This window comes from Leptodactylus fuscus, chromosome 1 (genome assembly GCF_031893055.1).
Source record: "Leptodactylus fuscus isolate aLepFus1 chromosome 1, aLepFus1.hap2, whole genome shotgun sequence".
NCBI classification, from domain to species: domain Eukaryota; kingdom Metazoa; phylum Chordata; class Amphibia; order Anura; family Leptodactylidae; genus Leptodactylus; species Leptodactylus fuscus.
The window spans coordinates 200,607,444-200,628,483 of NC_134265.1; the positions used below are offsets into that span (position 1 = coordinate 200,607,444).

At 42.5% G+C, this 21,040-nt stretch overlaps 1 protein-coding gene across 1 annotated transcript in view; it reads left to right on the forward strand.

Annotated features, from left to right (window-relative positions):
- The first annotated feature begins 842 nt into the window (after window positions 1-842).
- The window catches only part of AP1M1 (adaptor related protein complex 1 subunit mu 1), a 31,769-nt gene continuing 11,571 nt past the window's right edge, over window positions 843-21,040 (forward strand). Inside the window, exons 1-8 of the mRNA XM_075281919.1 lie at window positions 843-1,046; window positions 4,280-4,436; window positions 6,936-7,003; window positions 7,920-8,050; window positions 14,419-14,566; window positions 18,503-18,629; window positions 19,712-19,854; window positions 20,881-20,952. Coding sequence (XP_075138020.1) covers window positions 1,005-1,046; window positions 4,280-4,436; window positions 6,936-7,003; window positions 7,920-8,050; window positions 14,419-14,566; window positions 18,503-18,629; window positions 19,712-19,854; window positions 20,881-20,952 — 888 coding nt within the window. The 5' untranslated portion in view covers window positions 843-1,004. The remainder of the gene's footprint in view (window positions 1,047-4,279; window positions 4,437-6,935; window positions 7,004-7,919; window positions 8,051-14,418; window positions 14,567-18,502; window positions 18,630-19,711; window positions 19,855-20,880; window positions 20,953-21,040) is intronic.

Below are 21,040 nucleotides of genomic sequence, written 5' to 3' on the forward strand. Positions count from 1 at the left end.
GATCACACTTGTACGTCCGCGCAGTTGGCTCTGCCATCGAGCCGAGTGCACAGGCCGGCGGCCATTTTTTGGATGCATGCTTATGCGCAGTACACTCCTGTAGTTCTATGGAGTACAGAGCGTACTGCGCGTGCAAATGGATGAGCCAACTGCGCAGACGTCGAAGTGTGACCCCAGCCGGAAGAAGACAAGTAAAGAGGCGGTTGCTGAAGAAGATGGAGGCGTCGCTGGAGAGAGTTGTCTCACAGCATTGGGGATGCCCCCAGTGCTGTTTGAGCGCTGAGGCCCGCCCCCAGTGCTAATTGAGCGCTGAGGCCCGCCCCCAGTGCTGTGAGAGAACTCATTTGCATACCGACAAGAATCAGGATTTCTACCGAACAGTGGACCGGAGATGACTTATAAAGGTAGGAGAAGAATAGCCTTTATTAAGGCTATTCCAACGTGTGAAAGAGAAAAATCCTTTTAAGAAATGCACCTGAAAGCCTCAACGTGTGAACACACCCCAAAAGAGGCTTTTCAGGATCAGCAAATCCATGGCCCTCATATAGCATTCTCACCAAGGCTGAGGGGCTCCAAGCAGAACCTCGCAGCCTCTATAGTATGTCCATCAGTGCTCACATTTATTGCAGACCATATGTTTATTCATCTGCAAACTGCCTAACAACAGCCCTGCGAGTAACTCCATCTCGCACATGTGGTAGCAGCTGGGTACAGTTTCTTGCTTTCCATCATGAATGGACTTATTTATCGGCTCAGGATACTTCAGAGAGCACCGCAGCCGTATCGGTAGAAGACTCGTTTATCGCCAAAAAGCTAAATACGTCGCTTCCGAGGCGCCATCTTGGGAGTGGAAGGCTGTGTGACAGTGATGCCCGGAAGGGATGTGAGTGCGCTTCCTCTGTGCAGCTCGGACCGCTATAGGGAGGTATAACGGGGATGAGCTGGGACTGAGGGCTACGAGCTCTTGTGTCATCGTCCAGGAAAGCTGACACTGCGGCAGGAGGATGTCGGCGAGCGCGGTCTACGTGCTGGACTTGAAGGGCAAGGTGAGAGGCGTACAATGGGAGATGTGGGCCTGAAGGGGCATGTTGGCAGGAGAGGGCCTCATCTACCTGGCAGCTCTATTGCCAAGTCATCGCAATGGTTTCACGGAGCGGACATATGTAATGCATAGGGACAAGTGCAAGGCTGTAAAATAGGAACTAAAGTCATGTGACTGTAGGACCCCAGACCTCTGCTGCAATTCCCGAATGTCACAAGTGGGGGCAGACACCCAATGCAATGTCTAAAAAAAGCACAAAAATTAAAACTGAATTCTCCCCACATCAGCCATTCACAACACAGGTTTAGCAGAAAATGAAATAAAAGCCGTTCTGTGGTTTCTTATTGTGGGGAAGAGCCAGTTTTGGGGGGGTTTGACGCTGTCTCGCAGTAAATTCTTAAATCCCATTGTGGTCCTTTGTACCATTGGGGCGTCTTTTTGACAAGAACCAAACTAGGCGGTCACAGAGGAAGACTCTTCAAGCTGTAGTGGTGTATGTAAGACTGGCATGGGTGCAGGGGCAATTGGCACAGGATTGGAAAGGTAAGTAGGTTTTTGTGCCACAGATTGTAAGTACATTCTTAGTACAGAGGTACCAGGCTCACTGCTTCTCTTCAATACCACAAATGTTATGTTTTAGTAAACAGTAGCAATATCCCTTATTACACAGGTTACAGGGCAGCCCTTCATACAAACTGCTGGAAATCCCAAGCAATCCTCAGGACGGGTTCACATCTACGTTCGGTATTCCGTTCAGGGAGTCTGCTTGCAGTACTTTCTCTCCACTTTTTCTCTCCATATGAATTGTGCGAAAAACACACGGACTCCATTATAGTCTATAGGACTAGTTTCTTGGCGAACTGCTTTTCAATGTGTTTGGTATTTCGTTTGACTCCCCTTACGCAATACTTAACGTAGATGTAAACTGGACCTAATGCCCCATGCTGTGGAAACACAGCTTTTTTGTTGCAGATTTAGCTCTGATTTTCTGAGCTAAAGCCAGGAGTGGATTGAGCAAAAGAAAAAAAGTATAAGGGTATGTTCACACTGAGTTTTTTGGCAGCGGATTTTGAGGCGGACTCCATCTCCAAAAACTGTTCCCATTGTCTTAAAAAAAAGAAGCGACATGCCCTATCTTGCCACCGATTCCGCGGCTGATTCAGCCACGACTCAAGACATGCTCCTGTTTAGGCCCATTCATTTGGGTCTAAACGGAAGCGGAATGCTGATCCACTACATCGGCATCCTGTTGCAGCTAGCCATGTGGAAGTTTGCACGGCGAAAACCATTTTCCGCCTAACAGCTTCATAGATATTTCCCATTCTTTTGTAACCACTCCTGGGTTTGACACACAAAATTGCAGCAAAATCTGCAACAAAAAAGCTGCCTTTTCACAACGTGGGGTTGTAGCTTAAGAAAAATAAAATTTGCACATTCCCTATGGAGACAGCAAAGTAGTGAAACTCATCCTGCAAAAACAAGCCCTCATATGTCACTGATAAAGTTATGACTTGAATTGTAATAATCACTGTGTCGTATAAGCGAAAAATAGATGTGGCAGAAAGGGGGTTAAATTTAATTTCACTTAAAGAAATTTTTTTTCTTTATACCTTATAAAATGCAGCCCTGATGTTTGGTAACGGGCAATTGCCATTCAGTTGCACTAGTTTTATAAAGAAATCCCTAAAGGCAGGCTGAAAGGGTAGACTTCTTTTTTTTTTTTTTGTCACATGGAACAGCTCACACATTCTTTTCAGTAGTGTTTTTTTTTTTTTTTCAGTTTTCAGGTAAATGTGATCAGCAAGGGATTAGGAGTTTTCCATGGGTTCCATGCAGTGCTGTTGATTTTGTCGGCAAATTTCAGTAGATTAAGTAGTCTGCTTACTGATCAATATGTGCAAACCTTCATGGTTTATGGTTGCACAAACAGTCTGGGAGATTATTGTGAAACTTCTTATGCAGAGAGCAAACAGCTGCCCTTTTTCATCGTATCAGCAAATAAGTATGCTGGCAAATGGTTTATTTGTCTGGGTATATAGTAGTAGATCTGATATATATATATATATATATATATATATATATATATATATATATATATATATATTTTAAAGAGGACCTTTCACCATATCTGGGCACATGCAGTGTTATATACTGCCAGAAAGCTGACAGTGCGCTGAATTCAGCGCACTGTCGGCTTTCCCGATCCGTGCCCGGTGTAAAGCGCTATCGGTCCCGGTACCGTAGCGCTTTACAGTCAGAAGGGCATTTCTGACCATTAGCCAGGAACGTCCTTCTGCCTCGCGGCGCCTATCGCACTGTACTGTGGAGCTGGGAGGAACGCCCCCTCCCTCTCCTGATAATGCTCGTCTATGGACAAGCTGTGTGAGCAGAGGGAGGGGGCGTTCCTCCCGGCTCCACGGCACAGCGCGATTGGTGCCGCGAGGCAGAAGGACGTTCCTGGCTGATGGTCAGAAACGCCCTTCTGACCATAGAAGAGCTACGGTACCGGGCCGTAAGCTCTTCACACCGGGCACAGATCGGGAAAGCCGACAGTGCGCTGAATTCAGCGCACTGTCAGCTTTCTGGCAGTATATAACACTGCATGTGCCCAAAAGTGGTGAAAGGTCCTCTTTAAGTTGTGTTTGTCAGTTGGTGTATTTATAGCTTGAGGTTTTGGAGACTATTAATTTAGCTTATATTTTAGCTACTTTATGCATTTATTTAAAAGGAATGGATCGCCTTTATATTTATTAAAACCAGATAAACTGTGACATTATCTATTGTCAGTAGTGGAAGCAGTTAAGTGTGTTGTATGCTGTTGTCAGTGTGTTAACTCGTACGGTAATCTTTTCTGTCTTGTTTGTGGAAACTGCTACAGAATTACCAAGTTTTGGTCTATTTTTATGCTTAGTAGCTTTAGTGAAAATTGCAGGCTATAATATTTTTCTTACCAATAATGTAAAATGGAAAATTAAAAAAACAATGTTTAACATAAAAGACTAGAGATGAGCGAGTAGTATTCAATCGAACACCTCCCTTTGCATAGTTATTGGTGTACTCGGTCGAATACCACACAGTAAATATTCGATTCCCCTCCCACCTTCCCTGGCGCTTTTTTTAACACCAAAAACTATGCAGAGGAGGTATTCGATTGAATATACTCGCTCATCTCTAATAAAGACGTGTTCTACTAGGTAGACAATTTTTGTGTGACACCTTGCTTCTTAATTCTTTCAGGTCCTCATTTGTCGAAATTACCGTGGAGATGTGGATATGTCTGAAGTTGAGCACTTTATGCCAATCTTAATGGAGAAGGAAGAAGAAGGAGCCCTTTCACCAATTTTGGCTCATGGAGGAGTCCGCTTCATGTGGATCAAACACAATAACTTATACTGTATCCTTGATTTTACTTAAAATATATATATGCCTTCCTAACTTAAAGTGTACCATATATTATAAAAGTGCTTTTTATAAATGAATAGTACTGATAAATATAAGAAACTTTGTAATACATCATATTCAAAAATGTCTCCCTCTATATTGACCAAGCTGTCTTTCCCCTTCCTTTCGCTCAGACATGTATCTTTACTAGCACCTGTAATTTTTCCAGCTCTACATACAGAGGCATGTGAACAGAAGGAAGCTGTTGTCAGCTAGTAATTGATTTATGGCCTCATTCTGCACATTGGTAGATCATTATCTTACTAGATATAGTTGGATGAAAAGTGTCAGCTTAAACGTATTCTTCCACAGGATATGCTATACATATCTGATAGACCTGCATCATTTATTCTTTGTAACTCCCATTGTGGAAACTGTGGAACTGTGTGACTATGTGACCATTATTAAAAGCCTCAGAGAGTTTGTAGCTGTGTATGTATCAGGGCAGCAGTGGAGGGGGTCTCATTTTAGACATAGGCTGTAACCACATCTGTTAGACATTTATAACATCCACAGGAAATGTTTTTCATGGGAAAATCCCTGTACTTGACTGTAGCAGAGCTTAACACCTGTGTTTTTGCCTAAAACAACTTCTCCCCCTCTCCTCTCTATAGACTTCTTTGTTAAAAGTAACTATGATGAATGGAGAATAAAGTGTGTGTGTGTATATATATATATATATATATATATATATATATATATATATATATATATATATATATTGATGTATTACAAAGTTTCACTTGCACTGAATAGTTGAAGAGGTACACTTCAAACTATTCTAAACATATAGTGTATCGGTTCAGATGATTTATGGGATGAACTGTTGTGTATGTGCATGAGAGGTGACATAATTCTGTGTTTAGCAATTTTGCTCCCTGCATGCTGTATCTTGCAATGGCGATTTACATGAAAATAGACTCTAAAGCTAAATAAGTGGCATATTTGGAAACTGTAGAATCACCGCTACAAGATACTGTGATTAGGATTATAATTAGAGATGAGCGATTAGTATTCGAAACTTTAGTTTCGAATACCTTGCTCCCATAGGAATGAATGGACGTGGCTGAACACCGAGGTTAAGCGCCGGCTGCTTCCATTCATTCCTACAGAGCGAAGTATTTGAAACTAGAGTTTCGAATACTATAAGCTCATCTCTAATTATAACCAATTTTCAACCGACAGTACTCAACCAAACAGCTCGTTGTTAGTGTTTTGGTAGCAAAGCTGGGCAAGAATAGCTAGACAGTAGTCATATCATACCATTCCCCTTCTCAGAATATATTAATAAAAGGTTTCTCGTGGAAATAACATTTGAGGCATATTCCTAGCACAGATCATCGGTATATTATTTGTGGTCTGAAACCTCTCAAACAGGAGAACAAGGACGTTCTTAACCATGTCTCCATAGTTATGTTGGGTAAACAAGAAAAACTCTGAGGGAACTGACAGAGCATTATGCCTTCTTTTATAAGCAGTCATAACGATAGCTTAAAGTGAGCTTTAGAGTATATTCACATGGAGTTTTTTGCAGACTGAAAAAATCTTCAGGAATTAGGAAACTTTTTTATGCTTTTTTTTTTTTTTTTTCTACGTGATGTTTTTCATCGCGTTTTTTGCTCCAGCAGACCATACAGACCCATAACATCTCTTTCAAAAAAAACGCTTGCAGTTTTTGACGCATTGTGTTTTGCCCGCCCGTCATTGATTTCAGTGGGTTTTTCAAGGTGGACTCCGTCTTAAGATAAGTCGTGTCACTTTTTTTTTCCCTCTAGGTGAAAAAAGCATCTAGTGAGGAGAAAAACCTGCTACTTACTCCCATTGAAATGAATGGAAGGCAGGTTTTTTAATTTGTAAATAACGTTTTATTGGATTTTCAAAATAACGCCACAAAGTGAGTAATGAAGGACACAACGGGATTTGTAATGTGAGGGTTCCCAAGTACGTTTGTTAGAGACAGTATATCATTGCACCCACATAGAGCTGAATTTCTGGTGAGTGCGAAGGTCCAAGTGGGAAAGTTCCTCGATATCGGCTACTTGAGAGACTTTCTGTAGGTACTGGGACACTGTAGGGGGGATTCAAAGACTTAGTGATAGACATAAGTTGAAGCCAGAGCCACTTGTGGGGGGAAGGTGGATTTTGAGACTGATTCCACCTCTAAATCAGTCTGCAGAAAAAAAAACTCTGTGTGAACATGCCCTTAGTTGTTTGCAATTGTGATTTTTTTTTATTTTTTTTTGCATTTCTGTAAAAGAAGTCAACAGGGCATCACACATAAGGCCAGAAAATTTGTCATATAGGATACATTTTATTTTCATGATAGATTTTAAGCTGTATAAAGTAGCTTGATGACTTGTAAAAGCATACAGAATTTACCATCTTGTTTCAAGTATTGTTGCAAATGTTCTGTAAACAATTGACTTACCAGTGATCCTTAGCACTTCTGTAGTGGTTGCAACATCCAAAAAGAATGCTTGTGTTTCCTTGGTATTCTCCTTCCTTTACAAGGTGGTTCAGGTGAGGATGGACTATTTTTTCCAGTAAGCTAAATTTCCAAATGAGCTCCTCTATTTTTCCACACTTCAACTTCTTCATAAATGGTTCATGCATAATAATTACTAATATATCTATTGTAGTAAAATGTATATAGGATACCTGTAGAGGGGGTCTCGGGTCCAAAGTGTCTCCTAAACCAATAAGAGTTCCATGTTGGGGCCCTTTTTAAAGATTTGCAAATCTGCCTACAAGTGCATTTGGGGCAGGTGTGATTTGTTAGATTTGCCTACAGAGGGCCATGGCCCAGGCAGAGTCTGTACATATCACTCATGGTGCAAAGGTGGTGTTTCCAGAGGTGAACTTGCGCACGTAGGGTTGTCACTAAGCAAATTGTTTGTTCCTGATGCATTTTTGGGCTGATTTTTTTTCATATCCATAAAAAATAAATAAATCACGCTTTGTTTCTGGTTTCCAGGCCACTATGCAGCATTTATATTGGTTTGGAAGGCATTTTGGATCTGCTAAGACTCCGTATAACCGTTACTCACCTTGATATATCTTGACAAATCAAAGCATTTGTTTTGAAGAGCTAGCTTTTACAATGATGTCTTAACTCTGTATCCACCACTAAAACATTGGTAAAATATACATTGTTACTCATTATAATGATCAAATATACTTTACGGTGAACTACGAGCAGCCTGCCCCCTACTTGCGTTTACTACAAATGTAAAGTTTTTTTACATGCCATAGAGGAACTCGCGTGAGAGACTTGGGTTACACTTCTGACAGATTTTAAAGGCACAAAAGACTTCTTCAGAGATGGATTAACTTTTTTGTGCCTTGTTAAAATGTTTAAACCAGCACTGAATAGAACTGTAATGGTTGTGGATGTTATTTTTCATTGAATTTAACCACTATATTCATGTTGCTACAGGTATTTTCTGAATATTTTAAAGAATTAGAAGAGGAAAGTATCCGGGATAATTTTGTCATAATATATGAGTTACTAGATGAACTAATGGATTTTGGTTATCCACAAACCACTGATAGCAAAATTTTGCAAGAGTGAGTATTATTATAGTGTATGTTGTAACATGCTTGCAGGCTTGTAAATGTAATAAAGTGTTTTTTTAGGGTTAAACTATTGATGACCTACCTTTAGGATTGCGCTGCAGTATAAGAGAGCAGTCTCTTCAAATAGCTAATTGCTGGGGGGTGTCTGATGCCCAGCAACCTGATATTGATAACATATCCATAGCAAGACAGTGATGACCTTCCATCTCAGAAATCTCAACTTCAGCATCTCAAAGTTTACTCAACACCTATCTCAACATAATTCCTCGAAATGCATATGCCTTGCTTCAGCTGCATTTTTGCGTGACTGATGCTCATAGAGGTTGTCCCAAGATTGTACAATCTTGATGACTTTTGCTATCATGAAATCATGTGCGTTTCCAGTCCATTCAATTTCTATGGACCTGGGAAAGATAGCTTATTGCATTTATTGGATATCCCTGGCAGTCAAATACAGCAGAGTGCGTGTCACTTCTCCACTGAAATGTGAGACATTCTAGTGATTGTGGAGGTCCAACAGTCAGACCCAATTCAATCAGACACTTACCGTATTTTCCGGACTATAAGGCGCACATAAAAACCTATGATTTCCTCAGAAATCGTAAGTGGGGCTTATAGTCCGGTGCACCTTATATATGGATGGAAGCGGCGGCAAAGTCTGCGTGCCGCTTCCATACATACATACATACATAAAAGGCACCGTAAGGGTGCATTCACACTACGGAACGCCGGCGTGTATCACAGCCGTACACGCCGGCGTTACAGCAGGGCTGCCGGACACTTCCTATTCATTTCTATGGGAGCCGGCATGCGAGCGCTTCCTATAGAAATGAATGAAAAAAAGCAGTTCAGTCATTTCTATGGGGAGCGCTCGCATGCCGGCTCCCATAGAAATGAATGGGAAGTGTCTGGCAGCCCTGCTGTCACGCCGGCGTGAAACAGAACCCTGAAACAGAACGTGAAACTTACCGAGCGGTGCAGGGCGGGCATTCAGGCCTCCTCTTCCTCCGATGTCCTGACCACTTCCTTCGGCGCTCGCGAACTGATAATGGCCTGGGCGCATGCGCAATATCATAATGCTTCTACTACGGCTACTGCGCATGCGCCCAGGCCATTATCAGTTAGCGAGCGCCAGAGGAGGAGGACGGAACATCGGAGGAAGAGGAGGCCTGAATGCCCGCCCACCCTGCACCGCTCGGTGTTTCACATTCTGTTTCAGGCTTTTATTTTAAAACAGGGGGGTAGTTTAATATAACTTTTACGGTTGGGCTCTATCAGCATGATTTTGCTGATAGAGCCCCTCCTCGCCTGCCGAGCGCTTCCAGTAGAAGCGTCTGGCACGCGGGGGGTTAAGCGGCCGCTGGCAAAGTCTGCCTGCCGCCGCTTTCAATAACATATAATGCGCACCGGACTGCGGCTTATAGTCCGGTGCGCCTTATATATGAACCGAGACGGACTATAAGGCGCTCATGGGCAATGCGCCTTATAGTCCAGTGCGCCTTATAGTCCGTAAAATACGGTAAAACATATCTTGAGGACAACCTTTTATAGTTTCAAAGATATATTTATTGAAATATTGACATAACATAGAACAGAGCAAACAGTAAGACAATCGTAATAGAAACACAATAGAGTGCAAAACAATCAAAATAGAAAACAGTAATATTGTAAAACAATTGGCACTAGGTAAAGAAGAAGGGTAAAAAGGTATCAATACCTAAAAACTAACACGGGAGGAGTATGGGGGGAGGGAGTGTAGCACCATAGTGCAAGTGAATAGGGGGTGGGCATGGGAGGGATCCTAACTGAAGGGGGAAGAAGGAAAAAGAAAAGGTGGAGGGGGAGTGAAGAAGGGGACACACAAACTTATCTGGGAATCTTAGTTGAAGACAGTATTGCAGACCTGGGATGTGAGACCTGTTGACGCAGGGTATTCAGACCTTATCAAAAAGCGGACGGATATCAGAGATGGAAGCATCAATTTTTTTTTTTTTGTGGAGGATAACTGTGTCAATTTTCCGAATTACATCAGTCAATGACAAAAGGTTTCCTCCAGCTGAAGCCAATGTGGATTCAGGTAGCCATCAGAATACATTGGAATAGTTTAAATTGCGGATGTTTGAGGCTGACAGGCTTAAGACTAAGAAGAAAAATGGGGGCTGACAATGGAACTGATCAAAACGCTATTGACTCAGTCTATGAATAGTTATGCAGAAGCGATAGGCTTGCGGGCAGGACCACCAGATATATGTAAAGTAGTGTCTAAGGCATTGCAACTCCTAAAACAGAGGGGGGAGATCGTAGGGTAAAAGCTATTCAATCGATGAGGGACAAATAGGTCCTATGTAGGACTTTTAAAGAGGATTCCCTAAGGGTGACCTGCCAGCTACCTTTGCTAGTACAAGTACAACAGTTGATCCATTGGACTGAGGTCAGGGTAGAATCAAGATTTCATTTCCAGGCTGTAATAAAGTCAAGCTTAGTGTCTGTAGGTGGGGTGTTAAGTAAACCATATATGAGAGAGAACTTGTTTCAGCTACCCTAAATAAGCAGTCTTTCAAAGCTAGTAATGAAAAGCTCTGGGTTGTGTGGAGTGAGGGAATGTAGAAAATGGAAGACCTAAGGAGTCTGAGAATGTGGTAGCGAAGTGTTGTGTTGTGAAAACTGACCGTGGAAGTATCAAAACTGAGCGTTTCTCCACCAAACACCCACCTCAGGGAAAAAGTCAGGGGGGAAAAAGGGTTAAAAAAAAATAACGCTACTAGAGTGAGATTGAACACTGTAGAGTAGGTTTTTGTTTTTTTTTCTCATAAAACTGGTGGAATTGGGTGTAAATTGAGTTAGTATTAGAGCTCATAGTACCTCCTGGTTCCCATATTTGGTAAATTGCATTCAGTCTCTGGAACGCCCTCAATCTAGAAGTTAAGAGTTTATCTGGGGTTATTGGCGTATCTATAAAAGTGTCACTAGGTTCAACACACGGCCTTTTCAGTTCGATGCGTAAGGATAGAGTCAAGTTACAATTTAATATCTCTAATGTATTTCATTAAATATCGAAAAGGTTGGAGCTGATTATCAGTTTCATGCTTCAAGAGCTTATGCTCTAAATCTGTCTGGGCTCTTGTTTGTTCTCGTTGTAGGCGTGAGACTTCTTCTATGAGGGAACCCCGTACTGTGGAGTTATGGGCCGCCAAATTAATAGCCTAGTCAATGTCGAAGACCAAGTTAAGAGCAAAAAATTGAATACCAGGGTCAGTTAGTAGGAACTGTCATAGTTGCCAGCTATAATGGGGAGCAGAGGAGGGTTGAAAAGTGTTGTCAATTATAACCAGGTCATAGTCTGACCAGGCACAAGGGATATGGTGGCTATAGGCGATTTCATAGTGTAATGAGGTAGAAAGGAGGATCATATTATAAATCCTTGTGTAGTGGCGATGGGCTGGTGAACAATATGGGTATCCTCTTCCATTCGCATTAAAATCACACTACACATCTGCAATGTTCAGGGTCTATAAGTCAGATCGAATCTCTCCCTTAACCTTAGAGAGAGTCTATCTGTGAAATGGAACAGTTCATGACAGCATTAAATTAGTCTCCACACCAGATCAATTTGGAAAAGTCTAAGGGCTAGTTCAGACGTGGGGTGCCCACGCGGGTTTTGACACAGAGAGAGGCGTGGCGAGCCACGTCTCTCTGTGGTCAAAACCCGCCTGCCACGACCATCGCGGTCGCGGCTTTCTCCTCCTATGTCGGCTCAAATGAAGGAGCCGACATAGGAGGGTGCTGCCGCTAGGCGGAAGCCGCAGTCCAGCGAGCCACGGCTTCCGCCTGAAGAAAGGACATGTTGCTTCTTTTCTACGCTAGCAGCAGCCCGCCGCTAGTGGAAAAAAGAAGCCCGGCGGTCTGCATAGACCACCATTGTAAAGGGGCGGATTTTGAAGCAAAATCCGCTGTCAAAATCTGCCCCTTTGTTCACTTGTGAACGAGCCAATTGTTCCACTTTACTGCACAGTTCGCGGAAAAATACGATAGGAGAGTCTGTAGGGGCATAAGTTGACAAGACAGATGTGATGTCCAATGTCAAATGTGATGTCCCGGCAGCTCCCTCCTATGTCGGCTCATTCATTTGAGCCGACAGCAGAGGGTTAAGCCGCGACAGCGATGGTCGTGGCGGGCGGGTTTTGACAAGAGAGAGACGCGGCTCGCCGCGTCTCTCTCTCTGTCAAAACCCGCGCGGGCAGTTCACGTGTGAACTAGCCCTTAATTACTTTTCTCTGTATGGGATAAATATTTTTATATTTTAATAGTTTCACCATTTTGGAGTATGGGGATCCCTAAAGTGTTTACTTTTGTTTTTATATGTGACTTAGGCAAAGGGGATTGATTTAAAAATTAGTGTTTTGTGAGTGTTTTTTTTTTTTTTTTTTTTTTCCCCAGACTCCCTAGGGGCCTTGAACCCGAGGGGGTCTGATCGTTCATATTATGAGCTGCAATACTCATGTACTACAGTGTATCGGAAAATCCATTCACATCTATTACATGCTATGGCAATGGGAGCCTTAGTTCAAGCCTGGGAGCGTTTAATAGGCCTCGGCTGTCATGGCAACCGATCATCACCCTCTCATGACGTTCAGGAGGGCGGCGATTGGTTAAAGACTGCAGCGCTCATAGCTCCTGCACACTTTAGATACCGCTGTCACGTTTATCCGCGGTATCTAAAGTGTTAACAGCTGCGTGTCTGCACCGATCGCAGCTGTTAGCGTCGGGTGCTAGCTGTATTATAAAATTTTTGTCATGGCCACCTAGAGATATACGTGGGGGCCAGAGGCTGTTGTAAGCTTTAGTACATACAATATAAGACAAACAGGAAAAATGTAGGTACTTCTCCAACTGTGGTAGTGCCAGGATGGGTTGTAGATGGGCCGTGGTGGGAAGCAGTGGTTTGATATCGGTTGTGTCAAAATGGTGGCTGTTCCAGGGGAGGAGGCAGGCTACAGGTGCTAACAAATTTCTGGGCCCTGTTGGAACAACCGGCAAAGTCTGCGGTGCTGCAAGAGAGAGCTGTGCTAATGGATGCTGAACAGCCGGTGGCAGGAATTGCAGGTAGAAGAAACAGGGCTCCATTGTGGCTGGATACAAATGCCTTCTGAGATTGCGATCTGGGACGCTGGGTTATAGCAAAATGGCAGCGCCTCACACAGAGGGACTTCAGGATATGCTGAAGATGCCAGGCTGGTGCAATGATGGAGTCTACAGACCCCTTCAAAACTAGCCAGTGTAGGCAGGAGGGTATTAGAGAGGTAAGGGCACCAGTGGACCCTATAGGACCCCCGAAAGTGAATTTAGGACGGTGGAATGTTGGAGATGAAGGATTACACGTCTGTCTAGGAATAGCGCCAGGCCACTCCCCCGAGGACAACCTGTTTTAAAGGGAATCTATTATCAGAACAGTCCTGACAGAACTACAAGAACAGTCAGATAGCTGGGGTTCACAAGCATTAAATTGTTTTTGCCTGATGTGATGAAATTACTAAGTTATTAGCTCTTTTTCTAATATGCTACTGAGTTGTTTGGTGCAATGGGGGCATCACTGTTGCTCTCCTTATAACAAAACCATTACCTTCCTGCTGTGTTTGACATGGCCAGGCAGTGTACTTGTCATTCATAGCAGGTAGAAAAAAAACTGGGCACTGAAAAGCATTGTTGCACCAAGCCACTTATAACATGCTAGGGGAAAAACCTCTATCTGGGCGACAGATCAGGAACAAAATACAGTTTGTTTTTGTTTTTTTTTCTTTGCATGTGTGTCCCAGCTCTGTAGTCATAGTTCATTAGGTATTATTTTGGCGACGGGAAAACCTTTTAAGGGGATGTTTTTATGGCATATCAACAAAATGTTACATCTTCAGGACCCTTATTTATCAAGAAAACAAGGGTCCCATTACCCCCTTTTACAAATTCCCTGCAATTGTCCCCGTAAATACACATCATGAGATCAGTTTGATTACAGTGAATGGGTGTAGCTAACATACAATATAATAATGCCACAGTCATTTCAACATTTTTGTATTTAGAATTCTCTGAAATTTGTTCAGACTCCCCAGATTTTATTTGAGAAATAGGGCATGTCATCCTTTCATTTTTAAGAAAATTTTACTTTAACAAATCAGTCTTCATTTCACAATGTAACTGTCGTATATTGTTCATAAACTGTTATACCCTTATTAGTGCTATTAGAATGTAGGAATGAACAGTTCCCACATTGATCTGATGTAATGTAGAACTTATTCTGCTTTTATAAATGTTTAAAATGTACATGCATCTTTTATATTTGTTGCATACTTGTTCTGTTTGTATAGGTATATTACTCAAGAAGGACACAAATTAGAAACTGGAGCCCCTCGTCCTCCTGCTACAGTCACCAATGCTGTGTCTTGGAGATCAGAGGGAATTAAATATAGAAAGAATGAAGTATTTCTGGATGTGATTGAGTCTGTCAACCTACTTGTAAGTGATCGTATTATTAAATGATGACCTGGTCATAAAAAAGTGGTTAATCGAGCACGGAACCTAAAAATAAATTATAAAAGTAAATGGGATACATTCTTGCCCACTTTGTCGGCCTATAGAATTTTCTGCACGATCCTGATACAAACAGTCTTGTAGAAAAAGTGTAGAGCACGCAGATTGAGGCTAAGGCCCCATGTAGCGAGCTGCAGCCAAAAAGCGCTGCAGAAGAGACTGCAACTGAAATGCATCATTTTTTATTTTTTTTTTTCACACAAAGGCCACAGAATTTTCCTGTGCGGAGTTCCTGTCCCTTTAAAGGGGTATTCCCACGTCGCATACTCACCAGTCTTCGTTGCTGTAAAATCTTCTGTCTTCCTGCTTTGTTGCGTCATTGATGGGCGGGGTTACATATGCAAAGCCAGCAACGAGATGCCGCTGGCCCTGCGTGCACGCTCATAGATGGTGAGACCAGTCTAGCCTTCACAATGCGCATACAGACCCGGCATCCCCTCTAATAGAGAGGCGGATGCCGGGGAGGGTTAGACGCCGACACAGGTGCATGCAACATCGCTACACTCCTGCCCTGCATGAAGCCAGCAGGGCAGGAGCATAGCGATGTTGCAGGCATCTGTGCCGGCGTCTAACCCTCCCCGCCATCCGCCTCTCTTACAGCGGATGCCAGGTCTGTATTGGCGGCCCCTTGCCCCCAAAGGGTAAACTACCCCCCCCTCTCCAGGCTCGCTCCCGTGCACTTAGCCCCTCCTCCCTCCCCCCTCAGAGCAGCAGATACATCACTTGACTTATGACCAGATAAGTCAAGGGTTGTGTCAAAAAAAAAAAAAGAATAAAGTAAGATAGTGGACAAACAAAGCAGTTTTGCTGAAGCAATGTATTTAGGAAAAGTCTTACATTCACATTAGCAAACAGTATAGATAGGATCCTTGTGATGGGACAACCCCTTTAATATCTATATGGAATACAAATGTGTTTCTGTAGGTGTAATTGACATGCTGCATTTCAGCTATGGATAATTTTCAGGTACTGTAAACGTTTGTTTTTTGCTGCTGCTTTTCTGCTGCAGCCAAATTGTGTTGTTTTCAGAATGTGGGTCCCCGACCTAAATGGCTATTCTCATCTCAGTGATCTTACGCAGACTTGTAGCTTAAGTTAACTGAAGTTTTTTACCCAATACATTGTTTAATCGATCTCCATTTCTCAAATACAGCTAATAATTCATCCTCAGTACTTATAGCTGTTTGCATAGCTTACAGATCTGTTAGTCTTCATGCATACAATCATGTGCAGGGATCAGTGAAAACCGCACGGATTACACAAGGATTGATATCCGCAAATGTGGACAGGTATAGGGACCTGTTCCTGCATTTGCCAGAAAGGCATTCCTAATAACTCAGCATCAACTCGCAAACGAAACTTCACAGCTGTGGTTAATGACCTGAAAATAAATCAGATAAAGGCTGAGTGCACACGGGGTTTTTTGTTCCAGAAACTGAGGCGGAGGCAGTGCATCGGCATCCAGTCGCGCACTCCACTCCGAATTAGGCCCGAAGAATGGGCCTAGTTGGGAGGAGGGAGTGTCTTCAGGCGGACCGGCTCCCAATGATTTCAATGAAAGCCGTCTTTTTGGTCAGGGTTTTGAGGCGAATTTGGCTGTGTGAATTCAGCCAAACGGTGCGAAATTTAAACAGGATATAGTAGGAAATGTTTTGTATTGATGCATCCAGTTATTTGGACCTTTTTTTTTTTTTTTTTTTTTAATGGATAACCCTCTTTAAGTCATCTGCTTAGTGTGCTTTAGTGTTCAGCAAACTGTGTTCTCTTTTTAAAGTATAAAGTGATTATACTTTCTTAGCCTTATTCTGACATACCAGCAAGTAGAACACTCAGCTGTAAACTGACAGTGTAGGCTGTGGGACCGCAGCTTACATTTACTGAAGATTGTGACATCTGCCCCAACGCATGCGCGATTAATTCATTAATCAGCGCCTGCACTGCGGGGGAAGAAGGAGGTCGTCCGGCTGCTCTTTTCGAGTGTGTAGGTACATACAGGGGAATAATGATTGTGGTTTCAGGGAGTGCGACCACAACTAGAAGTGTTTGGGACCCGAAGCCAGCTGGAGGTGGTCAGAGCCCCATAGCACTATGATAGCGATCAGGGAATGCCTGGTTGCGGCTATATATATTGTTAATGGAAAGGGGCCTGACATTATGTGATGTATGTACATGGCATTGGGCCTCTTACCGATATTGGCCTGCCCAGGCCAATATTATACTCACTTTTAATAGGGGCTCAAAGACAGAAGATATGGAGAAGAGGAAGAGGGGAGTCAACACATTGAGCTAAGGGGCGGTGGAAAGTTGACGCAGGGGGTGCTTGGAGCCTTTTTAAAGGTTGTTCTAATGTGCCATTAATTAAAAAGGTGTTTTTCTAATGATAGACTCCCTTTAAAAGGTTCGCCATCACTATCCTATAATGTACTGTATACAGCCCATCCTTTAAAGAGGACCTTTCATGGGTATGGGCACAAGCAGTTCTATATACTGCTGGAAAGCCGACCGTGCGCTGAATTCAGCGTACTGTCGGCTTTCCCGATCATTCCCCCGGGTAAAGAGCTATCGGTGCCGATACCGTAGCACTTCACTGTCAGTAGGGCGTTCCTGACAATCTGTCAGGAACGTCCTTCTCCACAGCAGCGCCTATCGTGTTGTACAGTGTGAGCAGGGAGGAACGCCCCCTCCCCTCCTGATAATACTCGTCTATGGACACCTACTGTGAGCAGAGGGGTAATTGGTATACAATTACCCATGGGAGTACGATTATTTATGTGGGGACTGTTACATGTGGGAGTTATATTTAGGACATTATTATCTATGTGTGGGTGGACGCTATTACTAATGGGGGGGACTATTAACTGTGAGCGGGATAATTAGGACACTATTATCTATGGTAATACCTTGTGGTTGCCTTCAACATGCTATAAACGTAACCACGCCTATCTGACATTGCTACATTTATATCGTCACAGAATTACTAACAGCCATTTGAAGACAAACATAAGGCTTATGTGGCAAAAATTAACATAACTCTCCTGATGTATGGGGTTGGTTTTCATCCAAGGGAATGGGCTCACTCACAATTTTGCCTATGAACACTACCATGAATAAAGAATGGTATGTGAACATCCTCCAAGAGCAACTTCTCCCAATGATCCAGGAGCATTTTGGTGATGAACAATGCTGTTTTCCATCGTGATGGAGCTTGTTACAAGGCAAAAGTGATAACTAAGTGGCTCGGTGACCAAAATATTGAAATTTTAGGTACATGGCCAGGAAACTGTTCAGATCTCAATCCCATAGAGAACCGCCATGTGAACTAACCCTTAGTATTGTATTTGGTTTTGTATATTTTGTGTGCTGCATGTAAACCCTCAAATGGAATTAATGATGCTCAATAAATGTAAATAAATAAATAATCTCAAGTTATTCCAAATGAAATGAATGTCAACATACATTTCCAACCTGCCACTCTGTTCAAACTGGGGTGTAAAGCACCTGAATTCCTACGGTTGGTTGGGGTAACTTGTTGTGAACAGAATTTTAGACTGAGGTCCCATGTTGCGGAAAAGCAGCTTTTCTTGTTGCAGGATTCGCTGCCAAAGCCAGAAGTGGATTGGGCAGAAGGTAGAAGTATGAGAACTTCCTAGATATTTCCCATTACTTTTGCAGCGAATCTCCAACAAGAAAAGCTGCGTTTCTGTAACGTTGGACCTCAGCTTGGTGATGGTGCAGTGCTATAAAAACCTATAGTTCCCTTCTATTACAGTCATTTCATTGTTGAATAAGCATGTTTTTAGAAAAACTGTTGGTTTTCTGTTTCTTGGTAATTTTAGTAATAAAGCTTTTCTTTTATCTTAGGTGAGTGCCAATGGAAATGTCCTACGAAGTGAAATCGTTGGATCCATTAAGATGAGAGTCTTTCTATCGGGAATGCCTGAATTGCGACTAGGGCTGAATGACAAAGTTTTGTTTGAAAATACCGGACGTAAGAAAGATATTTGTTATTTACACAACGCTCTCAATAAACTTGTAATACAACTGGGGATAACAAAAGAAGAACCGAAAGGGGAGGTCCCATTAAATGTTAGATTCATTGTACAGGTCTTTAAAGAAATTAGTTACTTTACTTATGTAAACCTTTACTGATGTACTATGGTTTAACAAATAATTCAAAGTGGCATTTATGAAGTTTAAGACATCCTCACAATTTCTGCAATTTCTCCTGGGCATGAAATATCCGATACGTGGATGTAAACTAATGTTTGGGCACACAGCAAGATGCAGAAGGGTAGGAGTCCCACTGAAAATTTGGAGGCCAGATTTTACTAGAATCCTTTTCAGACACCACGTTGTATTCCCTGAGGAACCAAAACAGTACAAACCCTTAAAAATTATCCCATTTTGGAATCTACATCCTTCAAGAAATTTGTCAGGGGGGTGGGGGTCATTTTGGTAAAAGACTTTTTTTTTTTTTTTTTTTCTCCTATAAAATATTGCTTTGACTCCAATTTTTTGTTCTTAATTTTCTCAAGGGGCTAAAGGAGAAAATGCATTCAGTATTAAATCAGTTCCTTCCAACTATGGAAATGCCACACAGATGGATGTAAACTGCTGTATGGGCATATATAGTGGGACATTGAAGGGTTAGAAACCTTTTTCAATATCTCCCCCAAATAGCAGTTTTTAGGTGCCATTTTGCATTTGCAGTGCCCCTGAGGTACCAGTACAGCGAAAACCCCCTCGGTTTAAGAACTATATCCCTTAAAAATTTACCAAGGGGTATTGTGAGCATTTGGACCCCACAGGTGTTGCAATAATTTATTTTCCAGAAAATAATGATAAATCTGTTAGACTCCATTCATAGGCCTTACAGTGACGAGAAGTGGTTAAACAAAAGTGACTGAATACAAACAAGTAGTTTGGTTAGCACCTGACCAGTTATAGCTTGTGTCTGACAATGTGTGTGTGTCTAAGATAGATAGATAGATAGATAGATAGATAGAGATATAGTGTAATATATATAATTTGCATACACTTATATGACTTCTATAACTTTTGTTCTCTTAGGTGGAAAGAGCAAATCTGTGGAACTGGAAGATGTCAAGTTCCACCAGTGTGTGCGCCTGTCCAGATTTGAAAATGACAGAACAATTTCTTTCATTCCTCCAGATGGGGAGTTTGAGCTTATGTCTTATCGCCTGAACACTCATGCAAGTGCCCTCATATTTTGTGTTGTAGCAATAGAATAGCAATTATGGAAAATGTGTAGTTTTAACACTCGCACATTTTGTTTGCTTAATGTACCATCTTACACTGGGTTCACACCAGCACCTGGACTCCGTTTTCAGGTTTCCGTCTTCTGCATGCAGAAGACAGAAACCTGTCATGCCAAGTCCGGCCGTGTGCGTCCGTGAGCATTTTATGCGCTCTGCGGCAAAACATTTTTTTTTAAAACCGGACACAGAGTACTGCATGTCCAACTGTGTCCGGTTTAAAAAAAAACTGGTTTCGCCGCGAAGAGCATAAAACGCTCACCGGCACTCACAGCAGGACACTTTTCAAGCCCATTGAAATGAATGGGATTGAAACATGCCTGCAGGTTTCCGTGTCCTGCCCTGTTTTTTGTAGGAAACTGAATTCTGCAGAACGGAGACCGGGTGCAGATGTGAACGAGCCCTTAAAGGGGTATTCCCACCTCACATACTCACCAGTGTTTACTGCTGTAAAATCTTCTTTCTTCCTGGTTTCTTGCATCATTTGGTGGGCGGGGTTTCACGTGCAACCTGCTGTTTAGCTCCGCCCCCAAATTCGTGTGTAGCTCCGCCCACCCATATTAGACTATGAAGTACAGGCAGCAGCAACTCCATTCTGTGTTACATATAGAGACTGCCAGTCTCTGCCATAATGAACACAACTAAAGCAGCTCCTCTCCCCTATCTGATAGCAGGAAGCTAGGTCATGTGGTATAGACACAGGAATAGCTAGATACACAGGCTCGCTCCCTGCACTTAGCCCCTTCCCTCTGAGAGCAGCAGATACATCACTTGACTCATGAGCAGCTAAGTCAGGGCTGTGGCCACAAAGAATTGAATAAAGTAAGATAGTGGACAAACAAAGCAGTTTTGCTGAAGCTGTGTATTTAAAAGTCTTACATTCACATTAACAAGCAGTATAGATAGGATCCTTGTGATGGGACAACCCCTTTAACAACGCCCTCACTTTATTTCTACTCTTAGGTAAAGCCACTCATCTGGATTGAATCGGTAATAGAAAAACATTCCCACAGTCGAATTGAATACATGATCAAGGTTGGTACATGTAATCTTGTATTCTTTATCTGTAAACATTCTCCTTTCCTATAGACTCTCAGAGAACATGTGGCCACTGTGATTTAGA